A 13,983-nucleotide genomic window follows, 5' to 3' on the forward strand; every position below is an offset into this window, starting at 1 on the left:
ACTGGGACCCCATGGCACGTAAGCAAATTAACATTTTGTTTAAACGTCAGTCAACAAGAGCTTTCCATTCAAACCCAGGTCAGCTGCACTGGCAGTTGCTGAAAGTGGTGACACTCTGTGCTCACACAGATGCCCAGGAGTCAGGGGAAACACCATTCTCCTTTTAAATATCATCCTAGCAGCTTACAGTTTAAGCTTTTCATAATCTACACCAGAAAATATCACAGTAAAATTTCTAGGAGCAACCCCAAGTGTCTCCTCTATCCTCATTCAGAACACTGGAGGTTAAAACTCCAAACTTTTCACTCCAATCTGCAATCAATGCAATTTTCATACATGGCTCTGTACTACTCATGGGCATTCCTGTGAAATACTTCAGACACAATTTTACAGCTAGTGATATCATGGAAACTCTTTAAAAAAAGGGAAAACCCTGGCTAAAAATGCTGATCACCAAATCAGGGGAAGATTGCAAAGAATTCTGTTGGATTACTCTTTTAAGTTTCTGGAATTTGCAGAAAGATAGCAATGAATGAACCCCATCACTGGGCAGCACAGAGTGATCCCAGGATGCCAGGCAGGTAACAGGGTATGATTCCAACAGAACAGCAAGGGCCATCAGAATGAATCACCAAAAACCTTTGTCAAAGGGGCACATGCAAATACAGGCTGAAACAAGTATGAGGGCATGCTTGGGAGGCACATGGGGAAAGGTGGTGGAGTAAAATGAGAGAAAAGAAAGCCACAAAGCCTGGTAAATTCTTCTCTTTTCTTTAAATGTTTGTCAGTTTTTTATTGTAGTTCCAGTTCCTTTCAGTATGAATAAACAACACTGAACTTTGCCAAAAACGGTCTCGATTTGTTATGATCTGCCAAGAGCTCACACACAAAGACATTCCCATTCTTCCTCTCTGCCATGTAAATACACATGATCGAGTTGCAGGTGATAAGCAGCAAAGAATAACAAAATCTGGTCTACTTCACTGTGAGTGAACAAATTATGCACATAATCCCCTTCCTAGATATTCTTCAGCACAATGTATAAGAATTTAAAAATGTGTTAACCATGACGGTTCTCCTAATACCTTTAATTAAAACACTACCAGAAGTTATAATGAAAAAGGATTACTTCTTTTTTTTAATACACTAAACCCTCAAGCTCCTGTTATTTTACATTCTGGTACAAAGGAAATGAATAATGAAGCCACATTTAGGGATTTAACATAATCGTAAGATTCTCAGTTAAAGGGCAGAAAAGAGGTTTCATTTTTAAATTTCCTTTTAACAGATACAAGCTTTAGGTTCCTTTATTATTACAAATACACTAATTTAAAATGTCACCCTTTTAAACTCTGAACATTTGTTAACAAGCCACATCTTTCCTCTGCCCCACTACAAATGACAAACACAAGGTCTCAATGAATGAAAATAAACTAGTTAATAATTGGCCTTCTTGTGATTTCTGGCTGCCTTGTAAAACCCTTCTCTGAATGAAAGCTCTGAATACAAAATGCTTAATATCATCAAGTTTTCCTGGTGATCAGCATGCTAACATGTGACTACTTACAACAAAGCTATTTACTGTTTGCAAACTCTCCCACTCCCTGCTGACAAAAGCATTTTACCATTTCCTGGATAAAAGCTGGGGTATGGGGGCACAGCACACAAGCCTGATTCCTATAGCCACAACCCTGAATCCTGGAGCCATATCCTCTTCTGCAATCAAAAAAAATCTTTTGATCTCTATGATCACATTATCAAAAATTAAACTATGACAATCATATACAAAAGCAAAGACTTAGGCAAAACTGAGGGTATTTATAATTCTCCTTTAGATGCATAGCCTCTGTATGTAATTTGTGGGATTTGGAAACTGCAAAAATTTGGAATAGGTTTGTTTGGATTATTATTTTTTGATGTAAACTGGTTGTTTGGATTCTTGCTTTGTTTTGGTCAACTAAAAAGCCAAACTGATATCCCACTGACATTGATGCCGACATTCATGTCAACCATTGCAAGATCCACTTATCAAAAATGTGGTACCTAAACAATTGAGGTGAAAGACAGAACTAGCAGATTATCTTCTGTGATAACAGGGTGATAGCATACATATCTGCTACTTGTTTCATAAAGTATTTGCTAACAGCACAGAAGAATCCTGAGTTCAGCTCCAGATTCCTGATAATGGTTCACTTCTTACAGATCTGTCCCATCCAGTTCCATTCTTCCTGCAGAACACAGCTCCCTGTGCTGAGCATGAGAAAACAGGGCTTTCCAGAGCCTCACTTTGTGACTTTGAACAACTCAGGCAGATGTTTTACAAGAATAGACCAGAACCATAGCACCTTAAAAATTTTTAGACCCTTGCTCAAACATGAGGTCTACTTCCTAATAAAAACAGCAACAACAACAACAAAAACAAGAAACCATCAGGAGGTGTGGGATAATAAAGTCACTGTTCTAAAAGGATTTCATTAATATAAGCCTTAAAAATAATATCTTGATAATACTGCAATGCAACTCCAAAAAGAGCTTGAGTGTAACTGTGCCAAATGAAGACCCAGGTCACACTTGCAGAAACAAAACCTGATTAAAGATTTAGCAGATCAGAACAAATTTGGGATCTAACTGCAGTTACGATGTAAGACAGAATATAAATTCATTGCCTCTGCCAATATATTTTGCCCAATTGCTCTGCCAGGTCATATTGACCTGCAAAGAGGAGTCTGGATATGTGTGCATATCTGAGCACATCACACATGCACCTCTTGGAGAAGGAACAGCTAGGCAGGATTGATGGCTACGGACAGTATTTCTAATGGCCTTTTTAATTGGCACTATGATGATTAATTGAGGCCTTCACAGAACCCTGGGAGTGCTCATTAGCACACAGCATGGTGTCCCAGCACACTGTGTGGGTGACCATTATTACTAAATAGTCATCAAAACATGAGACACTGATAAGATAAATTTTACACAAATCTACGAACCCCAGAAATCGAAGCCTACTACCGAGGCAGCTGGAAAATTCTGCTTCCTCCTTCATATATTATTTCAGTAGTGCCCATATGCTCCCAGAGAGCAGAAAAGGACTTGGGAAAGGTATTGAAAACAGGCCACGTGTGTAATAAGGATTAAATAGCTCTTGCAGTATTTCTTGCCTTTGCAGAAGTTTACATTTGCTCATGGCTACACATAGGATATTGCAATTACCCCCTCAGACAAGAGCCAAGCACATGGTTTCTGTACACCTGCAATTGCTGGGAGAGAAGCAGGTGTGCTCAGGAAGGGCCATCAAATACCTCAACTACACTGGAACTGTTGCTGCTGCCTTTCCCCTGGGGAAATCTCAGTGTCCAGTGCCCAAATCAGGACTTGGCTGAGTTGCTGACCCACTGCTGGCTTCCTGATGGCCACAAAACCACTGTGGGGCCAGGTGGGAGGCAGCAACAGAGGACCTTGAGGGTTTCTGCTTTGTCCCTTTGGGTTTATACAGCTCTCACCTGGCCATGGAAAGAGAGCTGGGAATCCTGGCCGACAGCAAGCTGAATATCAATCAACAATGTGCCTGTGCCAACCATGTTCCAGGCACAGCTGCTCCAGAAAAGAGATTGTCTCACTCTGCTCTGCACTGGTGCAGCCTCACTGAGTGCTGGGTGTGTGCAGTCTTAAGCCATCCAATATAAAATAGACATTAAGCTATTAGACATTAAGCCAAAGGAGGGACACAAGGATGGTGAAAGGCTTTAAAGGGAAGTTGTATGGAGGAGCAGCTGAGGGCACTTGGTCTGTACAGCTGGAGGAGGCTGAGGGGAGACTTTATCACAGTCTACAAGTTCCTCTCATGAGGGGAAGAGAAGGGTCAGACATTGATCTCTTCTCTGGGGTGACCAGTGACAGAGCCCCAAGGAATGGCTTGAAGCTGTCAGCACCAAGCCTGACAGTTCATGAAATGTTTGGACAATGTTCTCAGGCACATTACTAAGATTCTTGGGGCTGTCCTGTGCAGGGCTGAGAGCTGGACTCAATGATCCTTGTGGGTCCTTTCCAACTCAGAATATTCAGTGATTTCTTTACCTCTGCCCTTCCCAGCACAGTGTGCAGCCTCCCTGCCCACACAGCCCTCCCTGGCTCCTGCTGATTACCGACAGTAATTACCCACTCCCTTTGTAGTGAGAGCCGTGTTTGCTGCCTCAGGGCTTCCAGAGCCCACAAATGTCTCCAACACACAACAGAGAACCATTTAGCCATTTATAAATATTCTGTAAATAATCTTGGATAACACTAACACCATTTTACATTCTGTGAATGATTCAGGATTTTGTCGCACGCTGACAAAGAACTCGTTCTCATTAGAATTCTGCAAAATCTTCTTACACAAATCTCCTGTCAGCTTCAATCCATTAAAAATAATAAAAGTATGCTCAAAACTGGGGACCAAAGCAAATTTTGTTTAGACTTAACAGATCCCATTTACTGTGATGTTAATCAGACAGCAACAGCTCATGTCTTCCTTTGCCTTGGGATCTAACAGGACATTTGGCTGCCTTTCCATCTCACCATGGATCTGTAAAACACTGCTCACAACACAGCACAGATTTGGCCCTGCCTGCAGGTCACAAGGAAGAACTGCTGGAGTTCTCAGGCAAGAGGTACTCCCAAAGTATTGTGCTGAGCATCCCTCCTGTATTCATACCCTTGCAATTCTCTTCAAATCCAGAACCTGAAACAGTGATTGCCCACCAGCCAGTGAAGAAGAAATGCTTAGATCATCTTCTGCCTCATTAAGTGGCTTCCTTGCTCATTCCCACTCCAAAAGAAATAGAGGTTTCACTGCAGCTAAAACAGCTCTCTTCCTAACTGGAAGAAGCCAGATAAGAAGGTAGGTATGATGTCCAGCCAAATATAAGCCCCATGACAAGATGGGAATAGCTGCCAAGGGTACACTCCTGAAAAAAAAAAAAAAAAAAAAAAAAAAAAGAAAAAAAAAAGAAAAATGTTTTCTCCTGATGAGTTCAGGACTGTTTCCCCAGGCCCATTCAGCTAAAGCCAGCCAGAGACCAATTTGGGACCAGGCAATATTGCACACCTCAAACAGGTGTGTGGAACACAGGTGCATATAGGCAAGTTCAGGGATTTGCTCTTAGTTGCAAGTTTTCTGTTAAAAACCCAGACCTATTCTCTGAGGAATCTACCTTCCCAGTTATATCTCCATCTGATTTGCACCAAAGGATATATTGCAAGAATTTATTTTTACACTGCAGTTTGTGACCTAAGAATAGACAATATCAAGGAAAAAGAAAAAATCCCAGTCAACCAAACAGTTGTCAGGAAGCTGGGCTTTCTCAGCTGTGACAGTAATGCTGGAGTAAACTGGCTTTGAAAGATTTCTGACTTTTGTAGTTTTGAGTGAGGATTTCATGAACCAGTTTTAAATGCATTTGGATCATGAAGAATTAGTTTAAGTTGTAGCTCCCTGAAAAAGAAACTAGTGTAAATCAATCTTATTTTAAATACACATGAACAGCTTAAAATTGCATCGTATGCCATTGCTAACATGCAATAGTTTCCAACTCCAAAGGAGATTTAAGTGTTGCTGCAGAGCTGAAGATATCATTTGGAAACAGATGTTAAACTGTCATGAAAAGCAACTATCTTACTGAATAAATGAACTTCTTTATAGCACTTAAAAAAAATTAGACAGGTTAAATAATAGATGCCCTATTCAACATTTTTAGATGGTGTAAATAGCCACCTTTATGAATCACAAATCATAACAAATTGCCATGTTTCTGGAAATGGATATTAATCTCCTTGAAACCTTGTGCTCATGACGCACAGCAAGCTTGTCCAATGAAAACTCATGGCAAAAGAAGAAAAAGAAAAAAAAATCAGAAAAACTGACTAAGATGTCACATTTGTAAGAACAACTGAACTGGTGAATCAAAAATCCCAGCCTTTCTCCAAGAGCATTGCTTCTAGAGGAAAAAATAAGGGTGGGGGGGGAAGCCCCCATCAAAATATATCTGTGTTTTGAAGTGCTTTAGGTTCTCTACATTCTTTTTAAATTTGAAAATTCATCTATTTTGCTATTCTAAAGAAATAAGGGTGATAACACTCTAACTGTGTCTGAACCAATCTTTAATTCAAGTTTGATTTAATGAGAAGTTTGTAAAAATACTGCGACACAAATAAATTTAGTATGTTCTCTTCCTTGGCCTCCAGCAGACAGAAAATAGTATTTTCAAAATTCATTGACATGACTGAAATTGTTTTGCCTGTAGAATTTTTATGGCCTCAGACATTTCTGACACATCATTTTTGCTACCCTCTTGTTAACTCTCTCAAATCATTAGCGGCATTTCAGTGTACGGAGGAGAACGCCAAATTAAAGAGTCGATTTCAGTTTTTAAGCCCCAGGGCAGAAAAGGTTGAGCACATCACAGAGAAAATGTATTTTACTTCCAACTTGGATTGCCTGTGCTCTCATTACACTACCTCAGCTCCCCTTCAGCTGCTGTGTGAAGCAGAGGTCTATTAAGCTCTGAAGGGAGCTCATTCTTCTGTCCTATAAGCTAAAGAAAGACATTTCTGGAGTGATGAGAACTACTTGAGCTGGATGGAGAAGATACTTGAAAATGCCTCCTGGGGTTCCAGTCATACAAGCCAAAGCATAATAGCACTGAACTGGGGGTGTGGCACAGCAGATATTTATAACTGCTGGTGGACAAAGCTTTTATTGCCTTTAGAAACACTGAGATGAAAGGGGAAAACAGCTCTACACTGAGGGGGGAAGGGTGAATGCACACAATGGGGTTTTTATATTACCCAGACAGGCTTCTGTTGCTGTGGGACTTTTCTCATTCATTGAGCTAAGAGGATAATTTTGGTGTGTGTCAGCAGATCAAGTGAAGGACAGAACTGCAGCGAGCAGCCCCGTTGGTTCATGCACACCTTGACAAATGGCTAATTGCAGCCGCGGGCTGTTTTGAAATTCTGAGCATTCATGTGTCAGCTGCAGGAATCACAAGTGAAATCTGGCAGAACAGGAGAAAGGAAAAGCATGGCAGGGCAACAGAGGGAGAGGGAGGGTTCATTGCACACGCTGTAATAACAAGGGGATTTGCAAGAAGAGCACCAATGTGCAACTGGTGCCACTCACAAGAGGTGTGGAGGAGCATTTGGCATAGAAAGCAAAAATCAACAGGAAAATTAAAGTGAGCATAAATATTCTTCCATCGTTTCTAAAGCTACAGATTTTGCTCCAAGAAAAAAAAAAAGAAAAAAAAAACAAACAAATCCCATGTACCAAACCAACTAACTTCCTTCCTACTCCCATCTCTCTTTCCCTTTCCCAAAACCTGCCACTCTAGAATGAATGTAAAAAATTCATCAGTTCAGTTACATGGAGACAGGGACAGAGGAAGCAGCTTTGGAATGACTGAACAGTACTAACACCAAATACTACTACTACTATTACTACTGCTACTAGGTATTAATAAATAATAATAAGTAATTATAACCACCTTCATCATCATCTCATTCATTAATGGTTGCAGATGCATGACATAATTTCTTTGGGGATTGATACATTACAAGAGGGGGATTGAAAGAAAGCTTCCCAAAATATTTCAAATTATTTCAAAAGATCCACTCAATACACCCTGCTTTTCAAAATCTTGGCTTTTCATGACGCATTTTCCAGTCTAACTCCTCTGAAGAAATAAATTCAATTTAAGATGGAAGAAAGGCACCATTTTCTCTAACTGGAAAAGGCAAATCAATACTTCATAAGTATGGTATGTGTTAAGATAATTAATTTTCCACAATATGCTCAAATCTCAGCAGTGAAAACAGTATAAAATCAAACTAATGACCAAATATTCTACATACTTAGAGCACGAAAACACTCTTTCATTCTTGTTAAATAGATTAAATGGAAATGCTTTCTATGGCTGTCAAACTGCAGCAAGTCTGAGCACCTTGAATTCTGAACCCTATGGATAGCACCATAATTGTCTTTTCTTAACCGTTTGTTAGAAGCTTCATATTGTATCAAAAACCTTTTTGAAGGGAAAGGCAACCTTTAAAGGTCTCATTCATTTGGGCTGTGCCTCATTTCCATTATTCCCAAAGCTCATGTAGATTTTATTCATCTCATTCTTTGCAAGGTCATATTTTTCTCTGTCATTTCACTTATTACATCCCGAGCCTCAAGATCCGCAAACACAGCCTTAAATGCACTTCACCCTCACTCTAAGGAAAAGAAAAAAAAAAAAAAAATCCTTTAGAAAAGGCGATTTTGACATTGGCTGCCTGCAGTTTGACTCCCTACAGCTTCACAGTGAGATCAAGAATAATACTTCACTTTATAATGCTCACCTCGAGATTGCATCAGTAATGAAACACTCCAAGCAGGAATCAGTCAGAAGAGCAAATGGCTTTAACATTTCCGGGGAGCAAAGGAATTGAAACATACCACACTTCACATTTGCAGAACAAAGAGGGGACTAAAAAACATAGAAATGAAACAACAACAACAACAAATCCTTCATGGTGGAATACCTTGAAAGAGTAAATGTGTATGGCTGGAGGAGCTGCTGTGCTGCATAAGGCACTAGGGTTTTGTTAAGCACAGCTTAAAATCTACACTAAGGGCAAAATACATCCTCTCATATTTTCTGTTCAGTATTTCAGCCTATTTCCACATTTTCATGAAAGCAAAGACATGACCAAAAAGCCTTCCTAAAGGAAAGCATTGCACTGCAATGATATCTTGAAGAATATTTGTAAATTTATTCCCAAATTTATAACACAATACACAGGCATACATAGGGAGTTCAAAAAAATATAAAGAGCAAATGCACAAGCAGAAACAACAAAATAAAATCCAATCATAAAATCTGCCCCCCTCTGAGTGGGATTTCACAGGATCTCAACTGGAGGAAAGAAGGCAATAAAAGCAGATCTGTGGGTGTTTGCATTGAACACAAGAATGCATGCAGGCATGTCTCACTGTTTGATATACAAGTTATTTCACTAGGAAATTCACATCTTCTGACATGTCATCCTCACAGACTAAGAATCTGATCTAATTTTGATCACCTCTGGTAAGGCATTTTTATATAGCAATGCAGGGACAGAATCCAATACCAGCCCTGCATCATTGCAGAGCAGGGAGAAAGTGTTACCTGCACCTTTTCTGAGGCCAGGGTCTCCCTAACAGACACAACATTTCTATCCTTGTTTGGATCAAAGCAGAAACGACAATTTGATTCTCAGTTTTTCAAGTTTCCTAAGTACAATTTTATCCTGAAGGGTGGCAAATTGAAGATAGCTCCTCCTCTCTTGAGATCTCCTGCACATGCCTCCAGAATAAAGCCAGAGAAGGAGATGATATTTAGCTGGTTAGAAAGGATAAAGCCTGTATCTGTCACTCTTGGAAGAATAGTCAGCTACAGACAAATATTTTTGTTTGTGCACATGACATTGAATCTGAGTCACTGAGACAAATGAAATGCAAAAGCTTCACTGCTACGATTACATCCTCTGTGTTCACTTTGGAGAGCATTAGTGTGTCTCTGAAAAAGGAAAGGTTTAAGACTGTGCTTTCCCAGGCAGGGAATTGTTACTAGGCTGAAATGGGGCAGCAGGTATGCCAATCTGGGTGTGTGGAACAAGTGTTCACTGGGATGAGGCCTAAGGAGATCATGGAAGGCTGCTGGTGATGGCAGCTAAAGAAGGAACTCCTCCAGCTCAGAGGCTTTGCTACTGTCACTCTGGTACTCAGTCCTTGCTGAATATGTCTGTTTAGATGTTAAAGCTCCCATGTGTGTTTTAAGCCTATTTAAGGAGAAAACTATAGCACTAAGGATTTTGGGGGGGTTATGTAACAGTAGCCCCGAGAAATAAAACCAAAACCCATTTCCTCAGAAACCATGAGCCTGAAATAATTGAAAGAAATCACTAGACCTGAAAAAAGCCCACACCTTATCTCTTGATTTTGCTGTTTGCAGACCTAAGCTAATGCAAGTGCTGCTACACAGTCAGACACTCTGATTTCTCAGTGTTATTAAAAGACATGTAAATAATTTAGATTAAAGCATAATGATTAATACAGATAAATTTTCTGTCTTTCATATATTTCTGGCTTGTAGTTACAGGAGGCATTTTGCCATATGCCAATTTTTCAGACAAGGCTGAATATATACTAAAAGGAGGGAAAGTTTTCCATTATAGAATGTAACTGTAAAGCCTAGTAAAAATACTTTTAGAAAATCCATCAGAATTTTAGTTCAAGGCTTTCTTCTTATACTAATAAATGTATTCAGGTCCACTCTGTGTATAAAGCAACATTATTTATTGCACACCTTATTCCAGAAGAGCACTTGAATATTTGCAGAGAATTACAATACATCATAAATTTTCCTGTAACTAACATTAAAAATGAAAACAACTGCTTTTTATTAAAGAATTACCCACTGCCAACCAATGACTTTGAAAGAAAAACATTAAAATCATTTAAACTGGATCTTGACTGGTACATGTGAGTTGAATTTTGTCCCAGGGTTAATGTCCACCATCTCTAGATCATTTAGAAGGGATGAAAAGCTGCACACACTTACCAAAAAAATTCTCAGTATATTGAATATAGTATGCCAGTCTCCCAGATGACTGGTTTGGGGCAGGTGAAAACAAGATTCTGTTCAAGGAATTTAAATTTCTTCACAGGCACCTTGGGAGTTTGGTTTCCAGATCAAAAGTGAATTTTAACATAACAAAATCTATTAGTTCATATCCTGGAACATGGCTGAATCACACCAGCATCATTTCAGAGTAAAAACTCAGCTTAACAAGATATAAAATTGAGCTTCCTACTCAGACATGGTATAATTTCAGAAGAAGGAATAATAGAGAAAGCTCAGGATTGTACAGAATGATTACAGGTAATGAAAGTAACAGGAATGTCTTAAAATGACAGAACTGTGTATTACAGTCTCAAAATCTAAAGCATCACATGTCACCTGACAAGGTGAGGAGCATCTTCTCACAGGGCCCCCAGCTCATGAAATGATTTGTACTGTTGTGCAACACCAGAAGACAGGATGGGATAAAAAGCAGCCTTGGGGAGCAGAGTTGGGAATGTCATCTACCAGGGACTTCAGTGGGAGACATCAGTTTTCCCAAAACTTCTGGGTGTCAGTGGAGTATTCCCATCACATCATAAAGTCCTCTGAGGACGTGTGGAAGGGACAAACCTGCTGTGTGGGGACAGATTTGGGGCTGAGCAGGAGCCCAGCCTGGTCCCCATAGCAGCAGTCTGAGTGGACTGACTCAGCTTGGCAGTGGAAAGGGGCTGGAAGAGGGACCCAAGCAACAGGAACCTGAACTGAGACTTTCCAGTGTACACATGAAAACCAGTAACTGCAGCAAGTGGTTCTCAAGAAAGCAGAGGAAGAAAAGCCACAGCCCTCAGCCAACCTCTGTGGGCAGAGCCAAATAAATTGTATCATGATGCATGGGGAGTTGTGAAAGTTGTGTTATTATTTCCCAAAGTATGTGTTATAATTTCCCAAAAGGGCTCTGTCTTGTCTCTGGCCTTATCCTGGTTAGCCAAAGGGATTATTTTACCACTCAATACTGTCCTCATTCATAGAATTAACTCCTGATTTTTGAGAGGGTCAGGTACTTGAGTAGGGAAGGTTATCTCTGGGGTGGGAAGTAACAACCTGGGATCACTTAACCAGGCTTCAGAGACTCCTACACAGCAGAGGTTTTAGCACACAAAATCACTGTCAAACACATGCTGAAGGATAATATTCACTCACAACTGGGAATATTTACTGATAAGGATTAGGGACCCTTGATTATAGAGATTCTAAAATGAAGATTTTTGGATAGTTTTTGCTCAATATACCACCTTTAACTCTGATTTTCAATAAGACAAATTATAAACAAAATTTCTGAAGAACTCTCAGAATTCACTAAGTCAATGGAAGGAATCATTTTAAGAATAATTAAAATTAAAAAAAAACCCAAACAAGAAACTTGAACTGAGAATTTGGGGTGCAATTATCCTCCTGAAACTCAATTCTGCTGGCATGGCACCACAAAGATGAGCAAATCACACCACGATTCTGTGATTGAAATGCGTCTGCATCAATCCACATAACTGCCTTATACTTCACATGGACCTGCTCATCTTGTCAAGCAAAGAAAAATCTCATAATCAGTTTTAGCACCCCAGAGCCCTTCCAATTCTCAAAGTAATATTCCAAACAGCTCAAGTAGAGCACAGTACCAGAGAACTCGGCAGCCAACCCACTGTAATGCTATGAAAGAGCAGAACTTTGGATGACAGAGGCCATAAATTTATAAAATCCTTTTGAGGCCATCCATACCCCAATATGAAACTCAAAATACTTCTCCCACCTGTTTCTTACAGGTTTGGCTTCTTCCAGGAAGAGCTGGGAAGAAACAAAGGACAAGCAGTTACCTCTTACTAAACCTGTATGTTAAAAAAATATGTTGTGTACTCCTTTAGTCTACACAACATGCTATGGTATGGGCTGGAAAGAAATACAGACAGATCAAATCCTGCTTTACCTGTGTGCATTCACACAGGATCACAAAGGTGTCCCTGGAGTGGAGATACTCCTGATTTCCTAATAACCAATCCCAAGAACAGCATCAGCAGAAGGAAACCACAGCCTATAATTATGCTGTGCAAACCATTTATTTCCATTGTTTAAGGGAAAATCTTATGGGTAATAAATGCCAACTGATTGGAATCTGATATACCTATTATTAAATATATTTATTTCTAATACCTCATAATAATTAATAATTACTTACATAATACAGTCTGTAAATTAAATTGGCATCAAATACATGCAAAGAACAACTTGTCCACAGGTTTGGGAGAACCTGCACCTAGGAAAACTGCTTTCAGTGCTTCTGATACTTATTAGATTAGCCTATAGTACATTTTTTTAATTGATGTTCAAAAGCATTATTATGGCAAAAGCCCTAAAGGCACCTGTTATTTGAAGTGTAGCAACAGAGAGAAAGGTTGAGTTCAAATTGTAAAAGAACTGTTAATCTTGAGTATAAATACAGTCCTATCAAAATTAGGTTGCTGGGACAGGGCATTGCTTGCTCCTGATGATGTTCAGGAATCCATAAATCACATCTTAGAAGAGGAGATGGAGTACAAAAGAGAAAGAACTGGAACTCTCCAGGATGGAAAAAAAGCAGCAGTTTTTTAACACATTATCTTCCACATCTGGAATCCAGCAATGGGAGCCTCAGGAACAGATTAGGAATTCATGATTCTAGATCAGTATTTCAGCCTAACAACAAGCTACACTATCTGGCTAAAGAATGCCTCGTTTAGGAAAGGCTTAAACATCTGCTGCTAACAGTAACTTCTGCACATATCTTGTAAAGCCCCTAAAAACTTCCATCTAAAATGAAGTTTAGCACCAAATACTTTAGATATTTTGCTAGAAAATAAACTAGCAGTTCTCAGTCAGAGGGAGATAAAGGCTTGGGAGTTTTGTGAAGGGTTTTTTTTGTTTCCTTTTCTTTCCACAATGAAGCCACAAAGCAGTGTGATGTGTCCAGATGATGAATACTCTGGCCTTCACATCTTGCTTGGGCTCCTCTGCAGCTCAGCCCCTCCAGCTCTGCATGCTGCAGGGAGAAATGGATTTTCCAGGTCCATGGCTCTGGACAGTGACTTACCTGAGCTTTGCACATGAAGGAACTCGCTGAAGTGGTTAGTCCATGTCCTTCCCAAGGTCTTTGCCATGTGCAAAGCCAAGTGTGCACTGCAGTCTGGGGTTGTGCACTGGAGAGTAAATCATGTGCAGAATGGGGTGGAAATAGTGCAAAAGGAGATTCACTGCTCAACATTTTACAGTTACAAAATCTGTGCAATCTAGGAAGCAAATTCAAAGACAGTAGAAAAGGAGGAAAAGG

General features: G+C 39.8%; 1 protein-coding gene across 2 annotated transcripts in view; it reads right to left on the reverse strand.

Annotated features, from left to right (window-relative positions):
* MACROD2 (mono-ADP ribosylhydrolase 2) overlaps nucleotides 1–13,983 on the reverse strand; it is a 432,938-nt gene that overhangs the window by 62,849 nt on the left and 356,106 nt on the right. Inside the window, exon 6 of one of the 2 annotated variants that reach the window (XM_079332080.1) lies at nucleotides 8,407–8,510. The exons of the other annotated variant lie outside the window; for it this stretch is intronic. Within the exon in view, the coding sequence (XP_079188206.1) occupies nucleotides 8,422–8,510 (89 nt within the window). The 3' untranslated portion in view covers nucleotides 8,407–8,421. Of the gene's footprint in view, nucleotides 1–8,406; nucleotides 8,511–13,983 lie in introns of those variants that run through there. 2 annotated transcript variants of the gene reach the window in all.

The sequence above is a fragment of the Erithacus rubecula genome, assembly GCF_903797595.1.
Source record: "Erithacus rubecula genome assembly, chromosome: 2".
Taxonomy (NCBI): Eukaryota; Metazoa; Chordata; class Aves; order Passeriformes; family Muscicapidae; genus Erithacus; species Erithacus rubecula.